The sequence below is a fragment of the Martes martes genome, assembly GCF_963455335.1.
Source record: "Martes martes genome assembly, chromosome: 13".
Lineage (NCBI taxonomy): Eukaryota > Metazoa > Chordata > Mammalia > Carnivora > Mustelidae > Martes > Martes martes.
In genome coordinates this window covers 39,665,206-39,682,232 of record NC_137901.1, presented here as the reverse complement: position 1 = coordinate 39,682,232, position 17,027 = coordinate 39,665,206, and the positions used below count along the sequence as shown (strand labels likewise).

The following is a 17,027-nucleotide window of genomic DNA, read 5'->3' as shown; positions in this document are numbered from 1 at the left end:
ACGGTGAGGTCCCTTTTCCTGAGAGGCAGGCACCTCTCTGGGCATTATAAAGGTTTCACTCAAAAATATAATGGCAGTCTACGGTTGCACAACTTATAAGTAATTGATTAAAGTGTTCTCCTACAGAATCTGAAAAACTGAATAATTACAGAGAAAAAAAAATCAAGATTCTTTACATAATGATCTATAAGCCACAGAGATAAATACAAGATCACATGTTTGTTTTTTACAATGCATTTGTAAGCCAGCACTACTGAAACTGTATTTAAGCCACTAGATGTATCCCGAGCTCCTTGACAGGGCTGACACATAGAACACAGTAAAGTCAGTTCAATGGCATCGTTGAACTGAATGGTGTTCGAAGTGAGGTGAAATGGCAGCTCTCACCCTGATTTATTCACTAAAGCAGAGAGAGCATCTTAGCTACCTATATCCCACATGCCTTGTTGCAAAGAGGGCCGTGCCCAGGTATCCCAGCTTCCAACCCAGTATTCCTAAAGCCAGCCCACAATGCTCATCTCCCAAGTGGCATCTTGTAAAGCCATTCCCCAAAGCAATACCCAAGTGGTGCCCAGGGTTACTCAGACACAGCAGCTCACAAACGGATGCCATCCCAGGACGACAGAGACATTCTCTTGTGTTTGTAAAAGGTTCATCTTATAAACATCTGATAAGAATCCACATGTAACTACATGCAATTAATCAGAAACTACCTATGACAAAATGAAAATGAACTTTCACTGATAGATAAAATAACCACAGAAACACATTTGATTCTTCTTTTTCTAAGTCATCATACTCTAGTTCATAGACAAATCCTATTTTCTCATTCAGGAGGGGGAAATTTGCATATTCAAATCCCTTCCTCTGCCTTTCTCACCCCCTGAAGGGACTTGTACCTGCATAATGTACTGGGATCTCTATCTTTGGCCCAATGACGTAGTGTCCCTCCTCCAGGCTGTGGGCAGTGATGGTGGTCCACTGACGGCACGAATGAATCAGAAGGTATTCGTTTTCCCGCAGCCCTTCAATGCATTCTCCTGAAAGACATAATTTTGTATAAGAAACTTAGAATTAGCATCTGCTTGCTTCATACTCTGCAATAAAATTTCCTTAGTTAAAACTTCACTCATGCAGAAATCGTTAGTTCATCCCAACATGACATAAGGTTGCCTCCAAATGAGCACAAAAACGGAATTCTACAACAAGCGGACAACCGCACACAGGATTCCTTAAAAATGTTTCCACTTACCTGCGAAGATATTCTGAAAACCTCATTTTATCTAAATGACTGAACTCAAGGATAATAAAACATTTATTAAGTGACAATACGTTGGGGACCACCCAGGTGCTTTGCATGTATTATTACATGGGATGCAATAATATTATAAGGTAGGTATTGTTCCTTCTTTACTGGTGGGAAGAATCGAGGTTCAGAATGTTAAGTGATAGGTCTGAGCTCACAGATTTAATAAGAAGGAAAGTGAGGATTCAGACACAGCTCAGACTGACTCCAAGGCTCATGCTCTTAATCACTAAAATACGACTACCGAAAATATATAATAAACTTCTCTGTTGAAACAGTACTTGAAATTAAATGCTAGTATCTCCTTTGAAATTGTGTATGTTTTGCCAGTTCTTTCTGGCCCCCTACCAAATTTCCCAATTAAAAATAATGACACTTTACAGCATGCAAATGAAATTATTTTTTTCATTTTGATATTTTCTGAGGTACATTTTTAGCATCTGAACCAATGACAAATAAATTATTTCAAGAGAGATATTTATCCCCTGAAACTTAAAAAGACATTTTTTTTTAGATGCTGAAACGATCTATCTCATTAATCCTGGTTTAGTCATTTTCAATGCTCAGATAATATCTGAAAAGGCTCATTTCTTTATACAGAAAACAGTTAGCCTTTCTTATTTCTGATGTTTATTATACCGTAATAACCAAGAGTCAGGGATTTAACTGGGTGTTTTGAATGGAATTCAAAGTTCACTAAAAAGTTTCAGTACTTTTGCAATACAAAAGAAGTTGAGGAAGCTGTAATGATCAATTTGGTTATCACAATCCTAAGCCATCAAATCTGTTTCCAATCCAGTAAGGCCACAATCTTTAAAACAGTCTTAATGAAAGAATACTTCATCTTGGTCGCAGGAGACACAGATGGGGAGGAGGGATGAGGGGGAGGGGAGAAAAAGCTGCAGATCTGGAAGAGGTACCCTAGCAGAGGTACCCTAGAGAGGTCCTACTCCCCAGGGAACTTCTGAAACCAGACTCCCCTGCTCTTCACACTTTGGGAGACAAGGTTCATAACGTCCTCCCAAGGAGGCTGCTGGTACTTAACGAGTGCTCTGCAGACCCCTCAAGCATGCTGGAGCAGGAAAGAAAGATCTGGAAGCGCTACTCCAAAGGAGGAGTCCTCTGGTTTTCCCTGAGGCTCTCCATCAGGAGGTAGATGGCGTTACAAGCATGGGCCATGAAGTCCAACAGATTTGGTCTAGTCAAAGCTCTGTGCCCCACCATTATGCGGTCTTGGACAGAAAGCTTTTCCCCGGGGGCGCCTGGGTGGCTCAGTTGGTTATTAAGCAACTGCCTTCGGCTCAGGTCATGATCCTGGAGTCCCGGGATTGAGTCCCACATCCGGCTCCCGGCTCAGCAGGAAGTCTGCTTCTCCCGCTGACCTCTCTTCTCTCATGTTCTCTCTCTTTCATTGTCTCTCTCTGCCTCTCAAATAAATAAATAAAATACTAAAAAAAAAAAAACGAAAGCTTTTCCCCTCCGCAAGATGGGGCAACAACAGCACCCTGCTTCACAGAGGGGCCATGAAGATGCACAGTGACAGCGACGGGAAATGTGGCTCACCAAATCTGTCACATGATGTTAGGAGGGATCAGGAAACGTCAGCTATTAATTTTATTTACTGTGCGCTTTTTCTCCCTAAAATTCCATCCTTATATAAACTTCGCAATTTAAGTCCTATTATCTTCCTACACATGAGGAAATGACCTTCGGTTAGGAAACATGCCTGAGGCTGCATAGCAGAAACGGACTGTGGGGTCCCTCTACATCTTCCCCCTGTTCTTTTTTTTTTTTAAGATTTTATTTATTTATTTGACAGAGAGAGATCACAAGTAGGCAGAGAGGCAGGCGGGGGGCGGGGGGGGGGGGAAGCAGGCTCCCTGCTGAGCAGAGAGCCCAATGCGGGGCTCGATCCCAGAACCCTGAGATCATGACCTGAGCGGAAGGCAGAGGCTTAACCCACTGAGCCACCCAGGCGCCCCTCCCCTGTTCTTTCAACACCACACTGACTTTTGCCTTAAAAACTGCCAACCATAATCTAAAAAACGGATCCTGAGCTCCAAGTCTCACTCAAGGAAGGAGGGAGACAGTAACAGCAACAAAAATGAGTAATGAAATTATGAATGCATTAGAAAGTGAAAGGAGCTATGGGAAAAAAGAAAAAGTAAAGGGTAAGAGGATCAGGAGGACTGTATATAAGAAGAGCAGTTTGCAAGGTTGTCATTTTAAGGTATCTTTAATTCATTTATCCAACAAACACGTATCTCCTTATTTGCTGAGCTTTTTCTGAAAACAGCTTTACTGAGAAATACGTGATCTACATATTTCATGTGTCCACGTCGAAGACTGGCAATCGCTTGTGGAGGATCTTTCATGCCACAACCAATGGAGGAGTGGGCAAAAATGAAGAGAGCTTGGTCCCTGCATTCAAGAAGCTGACATCCTCTTGGTGAGAGGTGCTCCCATGTGATTTGAAGCAAGGAAGGGTATGACTGGCGCTAGGCAAGTGGAATAAAGAATCTGGAGTGGAGATGGCGACTTTGGCAGAGAAGATCAAGAAAATGTCAAGAGGAACAGATAGCTCTGGGGCTGGTCCTAATTCTCCGGCAATGGGAGGAGCCAGAGAAGGGTTTGGGGATAAGAGACTGGCCAAAGCTCTGCTTTAGGAGAATTAACCTGGCAGGACTATAAACGCTGGATCAGAGCAGGGAGAAACCAGAGCCATGGCAGGTAGGTAAGGAAACTCAGAGGAAAAACACGCCACCATTCAGGGAAAAAGAAAACTGTCGTTTTCTGCAACTAAACTGCTCTATCATAAAACTGTTTTAATTTTATTCCACAGTGGGCTCTAAAGAGGCAGCCAAGAAACAACTGCAGTCAAGTTAATCAAAATGAAAATTTAATGTTAAGTCCTACGGCTAGCTGATGTAGTAAACACTCTTGTCAAGAGAATTCAGGACGACTTTCAAAGCTATAAAGTAGTAAGAAGCCAGTGCCTGTTTTTGAGCTTACGTCTTTTTGATTTTTTTTTTTTTTTGAACAACTGAACCATGTGCCTGCTTTAGGCAAAAGAAGTTTCACAAAAATTGTCTGGAAATAAAATTTAATATAATCACTTAAAATGTCCTAAGGTACGCCACTAATACAGACACTACATTAAATGAATCCCTAAAGTAAACATTTTTGTGATATAATTATCCTGTTGCTTAACTACTATATATAACATGCTAAAACTTATATATTTAGCTCAAAGATGTAGTAACAAGAAGTCTACAAGAAATGGGTGTTAAATTCCAAAATATGTTAATATCCCTCTGAAATTTCCCCAGATCCAGAATGCTTCTGGGATACTCTTTCGTTGCCTGGTTTGGCCTTGATCCCCTCAACATTAAGTCTTACACACTTGTCAAAATCATTTTTAATCCTGGGAAAACTAGAACCCATGAATCCTTCAAAGGAAGTCTGCTTTAAACAAAGCAAATTTTAAATTTATGTATATTTAAATGACATATTTAACTATAAATTATATATTTAAATATATTTAAATATATATTAAAATATAAACATATATTTAAACATATATGTTTATATATAAACATATTTAAATATAAATTTATGTATATTTAAATGACAATAAAATTAATTTAACAATGTGGGAATTACATTTTTTACCCTTTGAAATTGCTTTAAACAAAATCAAATTCAAAATTTAAAATGAAAATTTGTAAGCCGGACATGCACAAATCCAGCTGGTTTGGCTGCGGGGCCACTGTCATCTCCTGATGCTCCTTTCTGGTCTCTCCTTGTTACCTTCATGGTTTTCCCCTTTTACATAGGAGCTGTAACAACTGTCGGAATTAATCAAGGTTCCACTCTCAATCTGTTCACTGTTTCTCTCTCCTTTACCATTTTACACACCCCTCAGGACTCACTTAGTGATGGACAACTCGCATATCCATGCTCTCAGCTACCAACTTGTATTCTGAGCTCTTTATCCAGACTTTATCTTCTAACCTTTTCTACCTGGATGTTCCCCTACCATTCATTCAGGCATCCTACATTCATCCAACACACATAAACGGAGGACCAGCTATGTTCTAGAACCTGGCAATATAGTACTGAACCAAGTCCCTGCTCTCACGGAGCTGACCTCTTGGCTGCATTTTCACTCCTCCGTTCTTCACTCTGTCAACTCATTTAAATACTGCTGCAGATAAAACTTTCGAGAATACAACATGGTTCATCTTATTCTTCTACTCACATCTGCCTTCAGGGGTTCTCATTCATACTGAGCGAGGCTTTAAGTCTTTGGCTCAATACTCAAGGCCCTCATGATCTATTCACAGGATATAAGACCTATATCCCCCACACAACACACGAGAGCCCAAAGGACCTGGCCAAAGGACCTGCTTTCTGTGCCACACACGGTGCAGTGTCACTCCCGCGGGCCCCCTCACTTTCACTCCTTTCCCCGAGCCTTAGCTCCCAATCCTTATTTACTCACTACTCACCGTACTCATTCTTGAAAGTGCCACTTTCACAAATATCTTCCTGATACGAATCCTAGTATTTTTCATTTGGACTGCAGTAATTTTGTAGTTTTGCTAATACTCTATGTATACTCTTATCTAATATATAAATTTCTTTAAGAGCTCAGAGCAGGAGGAACTTAGACTGCTGTTTTAATGTTTATGTATATTTAAATGACAATAAAATTAATTTAACAATGTGGGAATTACATTTTTTACCTTTTGAAATTGGTCTACACATTCATCAATTCTGAGAATCATGGTTGTAAGAGTTAAGGAAGAAAGATAATTCGGGATTAAAAATGCTGTTAGATAAGATTCTCTCCAAACCGGGGCACCTGAGTAGCTCAGTGAGTTAAGCATCTGCTGTCTGCCTTGGGTTCAGGTCATGATCCTGGAGTCCTGGGATGGAACCCCACATCGGGCTCTCTGCTGAGTGGGGAGCCTGCTTCTCCCTCTGCCTGCGCCCCCCCCCACCATGCTCACTCTCTCAAGTGTGCTCACTCTCTTTCTCTCTCAAATAAACAAACTCTTAGGGGGAAAAAAAAAGATCCTCTCTAAACTACCTTGTCTTACTAGCATCCACAGCCACACAAGGGAGCTGCCTGGCCTCACTGCCTCACGGTTTTGTTTTGCCTTTTTAATATTCAAATATAATAATGTTTGCATTTATTTAGATGATTTTCCCCCACTGAATCTTATATTTTCATGCTGCTTGTAACTGTTTTAGCTTGACACTGTAATTAAATTTATTACATTTGAATATACTGAATTAGTGCATAACGATACTGCCTTTTCTATAGGTTACTTAGGATGTGTCTCAATCAGTTCAAATAGTTGTATGTCTGTGACAGTAGAATCCAAATCTCTATTAAATGCTTTTTTGTTTTTAAATATGAAGTATGATGTACTTGAATGACAATTTATAAGGCTTTGATATTAGAACTCCTAGCTTACCGCTGATGAGTTTTCTATTAAGGTTGGGCTGAATCCCAGACAACACAGACACATGCCCACATTGGTTTGCTTTTTTTTCTTTCCTTTTTTCTTTCTTTCTTTCTTTTTTTTTTTTTTGGCTATCCTCATGTCATAAAGAACAAATGCATGATTTTACACAATTCTCTAAGCTGTGTTGTGATTTTGGCAATTAGTAAATTAAAGTGTTTTTGATTTTCTACTTTTGTGTCTCTCTGTTCTTCCCGTAGGCACTTCACACCAGAGTAACAGGTCTGGTCAACAATTTGGGCTATATCTCTACAGAGGGCATGTACTCTTAATCCTTTCAACTTCTAGAATATCTGGTTTATCAATTTGCATAGCAAATATATAAACTCACATTCCTGGTTATCTTTCTTTTTAAAGTATGCCTTTATCCCCATTTAGTTTGGTATCTTCTCAGCCCGTTAGGAGAACCATGTCTGTGGTGGATCCTCACGGATTTGTTGACTGATTAATGAGGCCCCACTGAAATAATCTGATTTGTTAATACATGTGTAATGAGAATCAGATTTACTAACCCTGGCATTGTTTTTATCTGTTATGGATATAAACTGCTCCTTACGCTGTAACTAAATCTATCAACAATGAGTAAATGAATAGGTTTTATGGTCTCTGTTACTACTTATTACAAATCTAATTTAAGAGTTGTGCATTGTTTTATTTTACCAATGTTAAAAGGAGAGCTGGTCAAGTGACAACATTGTATTTTACCTCCTTCTTGTTAATAGAGTTGTTTAATTTTAATTATGTGTTTACTTGGTCTTACAATCCTTTTTGTGTAGATAGGAACCCTACTGAGTCAGTTACATACTCAAACCACTGCGTTCTCTTACAACTTCAATAAAACTTTTTTTGCAGTTTTATTGAAAAATAATTGACACATATCACTGTATAAGTTCAAGGTGTCCAGCATGATGGTTTGATTTACATGTACTGTGAAATGACTATACACTAGGCTTAGTTAACCTCCATCAGATACAATAAAAAGAAAAAAGATTTCTTCTTGTGATGAAAACTCTTAGGATCTGCACCGTCTCAACAACTTCCCTGTGCCTCACATAGCAAGTGTTACCCATAGTCAGTCATCATGTCATACTCTACATCCCTAGCACTTACTTATCTTCTGACTCTAAGTTTGTACCTTTTGACCACTGTCTTCCAATCCCTCCCCGAACTCCCCTCCATTTTTTTTAAAAAAATACCTTCAGTGAGCAGAAATGCCATTTCCCACTTCCTGTCCTTAACCATGAAAAATGCCCACAAACCATCCTCTCTGCTCTTTTCTCAGGCAAGGGCTGAATATTGATTCCCAGGAAGACCTTGGAACAAGCTGAAGAGAGCACAGCTGCCAGGAGTCTGGGTCCCTTAATCAATACACAGCGGCACCAACGGCCAGCCAGTGCCCTCCTGACCCACTGACCTGGGATGGGAGAGCTACGCTTTGATGTGATACTACGTCAGTGACGTGTTGTAGTTTTCCTTTTTTGTTTCGGTAGTTAGACTCCATTAACTAAAACATCTATATGCATCATCTTCAAAACCAGCAAAGCCTCCTGATTATAGTGATCATGAAGGTCTTGTTACAGAAGCTATCCCTTTAAAGTACTCTTCATAAATACAAGCTTGAATTTGCCAAGGTGGCTTCCACTAAAAATTCCTTTCTGCATCTTTCAGTTACACTTTACCCCATGACCTGAGGGATATAGTTAAATGCTACTTAGTTCCCATCCTCAGTGTCAGTGTATAAGGTCCTGGTTACTTTACCGTCTTCCAAATAAACAATATTTACTGTGAGAAGAGAATATGGCACCACCACAGTATTTCTGTATCCCAAAGAACTACAATCCAAACGACATGGTAAAGAAAGAAAGGATATGGGGAGTGGGGAAGTAAAGGAGGGCAAGAAATGATGTCATAGCAAAGTGCTCTAAGACTGTTAAAGAACAATCATGAAACCATGAAATTAAAATGCTGTCTGCAGTGAAAAAGCAGTAAGGTGTTCTAAAAAGGAAGTAATCGAAGGGGAGGCAAATCCTAGAAGGAACTAATTAACTAATGAAGCTAGAGAAACTATAAAGTGGTCAGGGAGGATGTGGTTATTGGAAACCACGAAAGCACAGGTCCTAATTTTGAAATCAATGGAAACTGAAAAACGAAACGAAACAAAATTTTGCCATTGGAAAAGAAAGCTCTAGGAAGAAGAGAAGAAACTGCTTTTAGCCTAACGGCTGAAGCGTTAGAAGAAAGGGAAGGGGAGGAGAGGAAGGATCAGACATAGGTTATCAATCAAATAAAGGCATCGTAAACCGCTTAATAAGAGCTTCTCAAGAAGCATAGTGAGGAGCAAACAAAAATAAAGCTCCTGGCACAGACACCATGAATGCAAAGGGAAATGAATGTTCTACTTTTGGGCAGACAGAGTAACTTCAGCAACCTAAGAGTCCCCTATAACATCCCCTGCTCTGGCTATCATGCACTAGCAGGACCCTCCAGAGACAAGCGCCCCTGCATCTCTACCTCCATCCACTTCACAGGACAGTCCATTTCTAGGCAACGGCATCTTGTGACTGCTAAGACGTATCTGATGGGACAGAGAAATGCTTCGGTGCACGGATGGGGATGGGAACAGTAGAAAACAGCATTACCTGAGCTTAGCTGCTGTCCAGTTCTAACCACTTCTAAAAGGAGACCATATCTGCTGTCTCCTGTCCTGCCTTACCTTCTTCAAGGGGCTGATCATCCCTCAGGGGTTAGGGGAGGAACCTACCGCACTAAGGAACACAGTGGTTCCCACCTGGCTGAACAGTCACTGTCATCCTCTGGGGACTTGTTAAAAAAAAAACCCTCCGGTGGCAGGGAGGTTAAGGGCACACACCAGACCACTGAAATCAGAATCTCTGAGAGCGGGATCTAGAAACCAGCAGCGTCCTGTAATCTCCTCACCCGTCCTATTGTGCAGCCTGGGTTCAGAGCACAACTGAGGCAGGTAAAGTGCACGGGCCCTGGAGAGACACCACCCACCGGGAGACTCTATTCTTGCACTTAGTGTGAGAAGGGGACAAGATCAAACTTACCAGGATGCTTACAAAGCATCAGCCATACAGTAAGCTCTCCAAAAGTATCCTTGCGCTTACTGTCCTCAGATACGTCAGGTTATAGGATTTTTCTCAGGCTAATTAAACTTGCATAGCATTTATTGTCTGCTTTTTTGCATTTTGTAGTTAACTATAAACTATCCTGTGTTATTTAACATTTTATGCATATATACTGTATTTCTTTAATTAGACTGTGACATTCTTGGGTACCAGGGACTTAAATCTTCTTACCAGACCAGGATCCTACACCCAGCTGGTATCAATAAAGGCATCACTGATGATTACCTGACATGGTCACTTTTCACTGCTGAGTCCACACAAACAAATGGACATACTGAGCTATCAGATGTTTTGTTCCACTTTTTTTTTTTTTTTGGTCTTCAACATTGCAATAAAGAGTAAGGGCAATTCTATTTTCTCAAACCTCTCTGTATTTAAAGCTTTTTTAAAAATGAGGGTATTATTTCAAGCTACTAGGAAGCTCTTCATCAAAAATGACTGTTGACTTAACAACAATAACTTGCAGCAGTTTTGTGATGGTTCAACTTCAACTAGAAGATAGTAGAAATTACTAGATGTCCAGCCATATCTCACTCACTCCTTGTCCTCAAGTCATAGTCCCCTTTAGGTTAGTTGAGCACATGGTTGCCCAGAATATAGAATACTATTTCCACCTTCACTGTTCCTACCCCCAAGTAGAGCCAAAAGGATATAGTAGAAATCGTTATGTGCCACTTCCAAGACTTACTCTTTAAAAACATTTTTCATATACCAGAAAATTCACTGACTGATATTTACACTTCAACAGTGTTAGTATAGTCACAGAGTTGTGCAAACACCACAGTCTAATTATAGAACATTCCCATCATCCCAAAGAGACCTCATACCCATTAACAGTCCTCACCCTACTTCTCACCCCAGCCTGAGGCAACCACTAATCTATTCCCTGAATCCATAAACTTGCCCATTCTGGACATTTCATATAAATAGAATTATGAAATATGTGACCTTTTGTGTCCAGCTTCTTAGCATAATGTTTTCAAGGTTCATCTATGTTGTAGTGTAGATTAGCACTTAATTCCTTTTTGGCCAAATAATGTTTGAGTGTATGGATACACCGTATTTTATTTACCCATACATCAGAGGATGGACATTTGGGCTATTTACAGGTTTGGTAGTCACAGCATGCTGCTGATATGGACATGTGTGTACAAGTTTTTCTGTGGACATTTGTTTTCATTTCTCTTGGAAATACACCTAGGGGTAGAACTGCTAGGTCACATGTTTAACTTTCTGAGAACTCCCAGACGGTTTCCAAATTGGCTGCACCATTTTACATTCCCACCAGGAATGAACGAGGGTTCCAATTGTCCACCTCCTCTCCAACACTTATTATTCTTATTATTACACTTATTATTATACTTTTTAATTACAGTTATCTTAATGCGTGTGAAGTATGCCTCACTACAGTTTTGATTTGTACTTATGAAATGCTAAGTGATACTGAGTCTCTTTTCATGTGCTTATTGGCCATTCCTATATCTTTCTGGAAGAAGTGTTTATTCGGATCCTTTGCGTAAATCTGGTTATTTGTCTTTATTGTTGAGTTGCAGGAGTTTTCTGTATATTCTGAATACAAGTTCCTGATCAGATATATGATTTTCAAACATGTTCTCTCATTACAGGGACTGTCCTTTCACTTTCTTCATAGTGTCCTTTGAACCACAAAATTTTTTATTTTGAAGTCAAATTTATTTTTTGTCATTTGTGTTTTTGGTGTCATGTGTAAAAAAACTATTGCCTAACCTAGCGTCACAAGGATATATGTCTACATTTTAGAGTTTTTATTTCTTACATTTAGGTCTGTGACCATTTTGAGTTAATTTTTGTGGATGCTGTGAGTAGGGGTCCAGCTTCATTCCTTTGAATGTGGATATCCAGCTGTGTGAGCACCAGCTGAACTGTCTCACCTCTTGGTCGAAAATCAATTCATAGTAAGTGTAAGGGTTTATTTCAAATATAAGGGTTTATTTCACCTTAAATGTATGGATATTTCTCTCCTTATGCCAGTACCACAATGTCTGAACTCCTGTAGCTTTGTAGTAAGTTCTGAAATTGGAATGTGAGCCTTCCAACTTTGTTCTTCAAGACTGTTGTGGTTTTTCTGGGTCTCTTAAATTTCCTTATGAGCTTTATGGATCAGCTTGTCAATTTCTGCCCCCGCCCCCAAAAGCAAGCTAGGATATCGACAGTGACTATGTTCAACCTATATATCAATCTGGGGAGGACTGATATTTTAACAATATTAACTCTTCTGATTCATGAACATGGAATGTCTTTGCATTTAGTTAGATCTTTATTTCAATGAAGTTTTGTAGTTTTCAGTGTGTATGGCTTGCACTTCTTTTGTTAAATTTATTCCTAAGCATTTTATTCCTTTGATGGTATTACCAATAGAACTGTTTTTAAATTTCATTTTTGGAGTGCTTATTGCTAGTGTAGAGAAGCACGACTGATTTCTGTATATTGAGCTTTCATAACCTGAAATGGTACTGAACATGTTCATCATTTTAACAGTTTTGGCTTGTTTTTTTGTAGATTCCTTAGGATTTTCTACATACAAGTTCATGTCACCTACAAACAGGAATAGTTTTACTTATTCCTCTCCAGTCTGGATGCCAAATTTTTTTGTCTGTTTGTTTTTCTTGCCTTAATGCCCCCAGCTAGAGTCTCCAGCTCAACACTGAACATAAGTGGCAACCAAGATGTATGGTTGGGAGAGGATGTACCCTTCTTTTCCATCTCTATTCTTCCTGATAGACGGAGTGTGGATGTGATTACTGGAACTGGAAGGGTAGTGACCATCTTGGACTTGGAGGGGAACTCAGGACCGGAATTGAGTCCATGACATAGCAACAACCGAAAAGAAACCTGGTCTCTGCCACCTCGGGCAACATGCCAACCTGTGGTCTTTGTGTTTGGGTCTCCGTGACTTCAGCCAAACTCAAGGCTAACATGATAACAGGAATATTAGAATAAAGTAAGAATTGCGGTGCCTGCCATATTCAATCAAAATATATGAACAAGGTTCAAAAAGGAAAAGAATTTTTGATTTAAAAAACAAACAAACAAACAAACAAACAGTAGTACTAAAGATGCCTATATAAGGAAGTACTGTCTAAGCCTGGCTCCTGGTTTTAAAATCTGAGCAATGTCTGATAGCCTTTTTTTTTTTTAAAACTTCAAAATAATGCCACAGAACTGAGAGGAATAGCATTCCTCAATATTATGCTTCTGAGAATTTCTCTCAAGCTTCCCAACTAGTCTGTGATTGTAGAGGTTCTATTACCAACCCAAGCTTACTTCATAAAGACCAGAATATTACTCAAAAGTCACTAAAAACATTATCATGCATTTAACAGAACTCTTCATTTGTATCTAATTACAGATAGGAGTTATATGTTAGCTCCCATCTGGATGATTAAATTAACGCCTATGATGAACTTTGGCTCCAAATTATTTATGAAACCAAATCAGGCTCATGGATTTGATGGGGTGATATCAAGTATCCCTAATGCAGACAGAAAATGATGTTTTTAGATTAATGGTCAGAAAATGTTATGAGGAACACAGATGAAACAACTTTCCTAGAATTTACCATCAACAGGAGAACTAATGTCAGCATTAAGTACCTCAGTGATGACACACGTGCAGGGTACCATAGAAAGGAAGTCATTCCACAAGCTTACCAGTTATGCATCCATTTGACCTGTATTAAGAATAAAGATGCAGGGGCACCTGGGTGGCTCAGTGGGTTAAAGTCTCTGCCTTCGGCTCAGGTCATGATCCCAGCGTCCTGGGATCAAGTCCCGCATCAGGCTCTCTGCTCAGCAGGGAGCCTGCTTCCCCTCCTCTCTCTCTGCCTGCCTCTCTGCCTAATTGTGTTCTCTGTCTGTCAAATAAATAAATAAAATCTTTAAAAAAAAAAAAAAAGAATAAAGATCCAGGAACTAACTCTCAACCATTCCCCTTGCATCTCACTTTGGCTACAGCACAGAAATTCCAGTATCCACGCTTTGTGGCTGCCTGTATTCTGAAAATGTGTATGAATGTAAAAGAAAGCAACTTAATTCTTTGAAGCAGAATCCATACTAATATGCCAACTCAACCAGGGATGTTTTCTTTCCTTTGAAGGCTCCAGGATATTTTTATTTTTGGAAAATAGTCTGATTAAGTTAAAACAAATATGTGCTGTCATAGCAGGTTGACTAATCTAAAACTGGTTTCCACGTCCTTTACTGACTAAAACTATCAGAAGTTCAGAGAGATAAAACAAATGGTAAGGAAGTCCTTAAATCCCCATAGCGAGTCTTTCCTCCCTCGCTCCCAGCCATCTCGGAGGCTGCTCTCGGTTGGCGCCGTCCTGAACCCAAGGCAGGAAGATGGTGGTCACAAAGAAGACAAAAAAGTCACTGGAGTGGATCAACTCTAAGCAAACTCTTTTTTTTTTTTTTAACTTTTTTTTATTTTTATAAACTAGACAATCACATTTCATGAGTACATGAGTATGGCCTTTTTTTTTTTTTTTAAAGATTTTATTTATTTATTTGACAGACACAAGTAGGCAGAGAGGCAGGCAGAGAGAGAGGAGGAAGCAGGCTCCCCGCTGAGCAGAGAGCCCGATGCGGGGCTTGATCCCAGGACTCTGGGATCATGACCTGAGCCGAAGGCAGAGGCTTTAACCCACTGAGCCACCCAGGCACCCCTCTAAGCAAACTCTTACAAAAAGCGGAAAATACGTGCTGGGATACAAGCAGACTCTGAAAATGATCAGACATGGCAAAGTGAAACTGGTCATCCTTGCCAACAACCACACAGCCTTTAGGAAGTCTGAAATAGAATACTATACCATGTTGGCCATGTTGGCCAAACTGATGGCCATCACTGCAGTGGCAATGAATTGGGCATAGCGTGTGGGAAATACTACAGAGCATGCACACTGGCTATCATTGATCCAGGTAATTCTGTTATCATTAGAAGCATGCCAATGAGAAGTAAACACACAAAATTTTTCTTTAATAAAACTGGCCAGAGCTTGCTTTTTTAAAAAAATAAATAAATCCCCACGGCACCTATCTTCACCTCAGTGCTATGCATGGAACAGACGTCTAGGAACCTTCCTGTCTCCCCAACTAGATCATGTTTGCATTCATGCCAGTGGACTGCTAGGCATAGACCAGGTGTGTAATAAATGCTTGATGAATGAACAATCTTAGGTAGAAATCGGTGAGCATTCACATCAAAGCCATCTAAGTACACATCAAGAACTCAGACCTTAGTTAACATTTAAACACTTGGAGGCAAGAGTATTTAGAAAAGGCTATTTTTTCCAGTATCTCCTATTGATCTCTTTCTACCCTAAACAAACCAAACATCCAGAAATCCACATTGCCTAAGATCTCTTCTTGAGATGAATATTCTACTCAAAGGCCCCAAGACTGTAGTCTTGGGTTCTAAGCATGTGAAAGAATTGTTGTATTTTTACATTCTATGGTTTACTGTGAAATCCCAACAGGAAGAAAAGGAACTCGAGATTACTTTAGACAAAGTACTAAGTGGTAATGTCGTCAAAGACCTTCATAGTGAAATCTAAGCAAGAAAGAATGCATGAAACAAAAAGAGAAAGATGCTTAAAATGAGAGAGAGAGATTAGGGATATATTATTACCTCTTTTCAAATGAACCCTTGGACAAAAGACTCCTTTGTCAACAGACTGACCAGGAATAATAGATCCCTGCTGTATGAAACAGAAGTATGCCTACTTAAGTCAAATCTGAAATGTTATGCTCTGAAATAGTGAACTGAACCTAATATTTAAAAGATAAGAATTCTACACCAAGTGCTTTTTGGAAAAACAGGTGAGCGACAGTAGTATCAGTATTTCTACAAACATTTAAAATATACGAAATCTAGCATGGTACCTGGCAAATACCACAGAATCACATTTCTGGCAGGTGAGGAAGGGGACTCAGATTTATTATCGGAAAGCTGACACAGGAAAACTACTCTTTGGCAATCCATAAAGGGCAGTGACAGACATTCCTTTCTCAGTAAGACACTTGTAGTGTGTCCTCTAGAGTTGGGCAGTGCCCGTAAGATGACGATGCATTCGGTCGGTGTGAAGTATGTACTTATCACACTGTTTGTGAGACCGGCACTCACATAAGCCCTCGGAGACCCGGAGCGACTGAGAGAACCAGAGAAGCAGGCAGGCCTTGTTTTCAGGCTCTTCCCAGACATCATGCTACCTGAGAGGGGCAAAGGCCAGATCACCAGGCACGTTTCTAGGCTCTCCCTACTCCTGCCCGCATGCTCTCCGTTTCCACTTACTCAAATGACTATATAATGACTCCGTAAGTTTGGTGGGAGGCAGTGTGAAATGTCGGAAATAACCTACAGTCTGGAGCCAGAGTTATGTAATCGCGGTTCTAATACTTCTTAACTGTATGACCACGAGCAAATTACTTAATTTCTTTGGGAGAGGATGTTCTCACACTTACAATTATACTAATAACACTGCAAGTAAATTGTAATGACTGAATGAGAGTAAATATAAGGAACTCAGGATAGTAGCTTAGTAGATAAAAGGCTCATGAAAAACAGGACTTTGGTTTTATTTTCTTCTTCAGTAAGTGTCCTCTACCCTTAGACTGAATCAGGTACATAATATAGTTTTTTGTGTCCAATGAGATAATACTCTATAATGTGCAATGATTTGCACTTTACGTTTCACTTCTACTTCAGTAAAATAAAAGGAGAATATTCACCAGGTATAAAGTTATGTTAAAGCCAACAATTTTATTTCAAGAGGATAAACTGAGCCACAGGTCAACTTAAGGGATTTTCATTGTCATTTTTAGTTTCGACTTTGATCTAGATCCCCTTGAACTTTACTATGTGAAAAACAAAACATAAAATACTAAAGAATCAAATTTACATGATTCACTGCCATCGAAGTCCAGAAGATATATTCTTAAGAAAAATAATTATGTATTTGACAATTTTTAGAATTTTCTCCTATTAAGCAGATTACTAAAA

The 17,027-nt window shown here is 39.5% G+C and overlaps 1 protein-coding gene across 2 annotated transcripts in view; it reads right to left on the bottom strand.

Annotated features, from left to right (window-relative positions):
* Positions 1-17,027, bottom strand: part of GAREM1 (GRB2 associated regulator of MAPK1 subtype 1) — a 199,810-nt gene that overhangs the window by 122,240 nt on the left and 60,543 nt on the right. For both annotated transcript variants that reach the window (XM_080822016.1, XM_080822015.1), the window contains exon 2: positions 900-1,040. In XM_080822016.1, the coding sequence (XP_080678142.1) occupies positions 900-1,040 (141 nt within the window). The remainder of the gene's footprint in view (positions 1-899; positions 1,041-17,027) is intronic.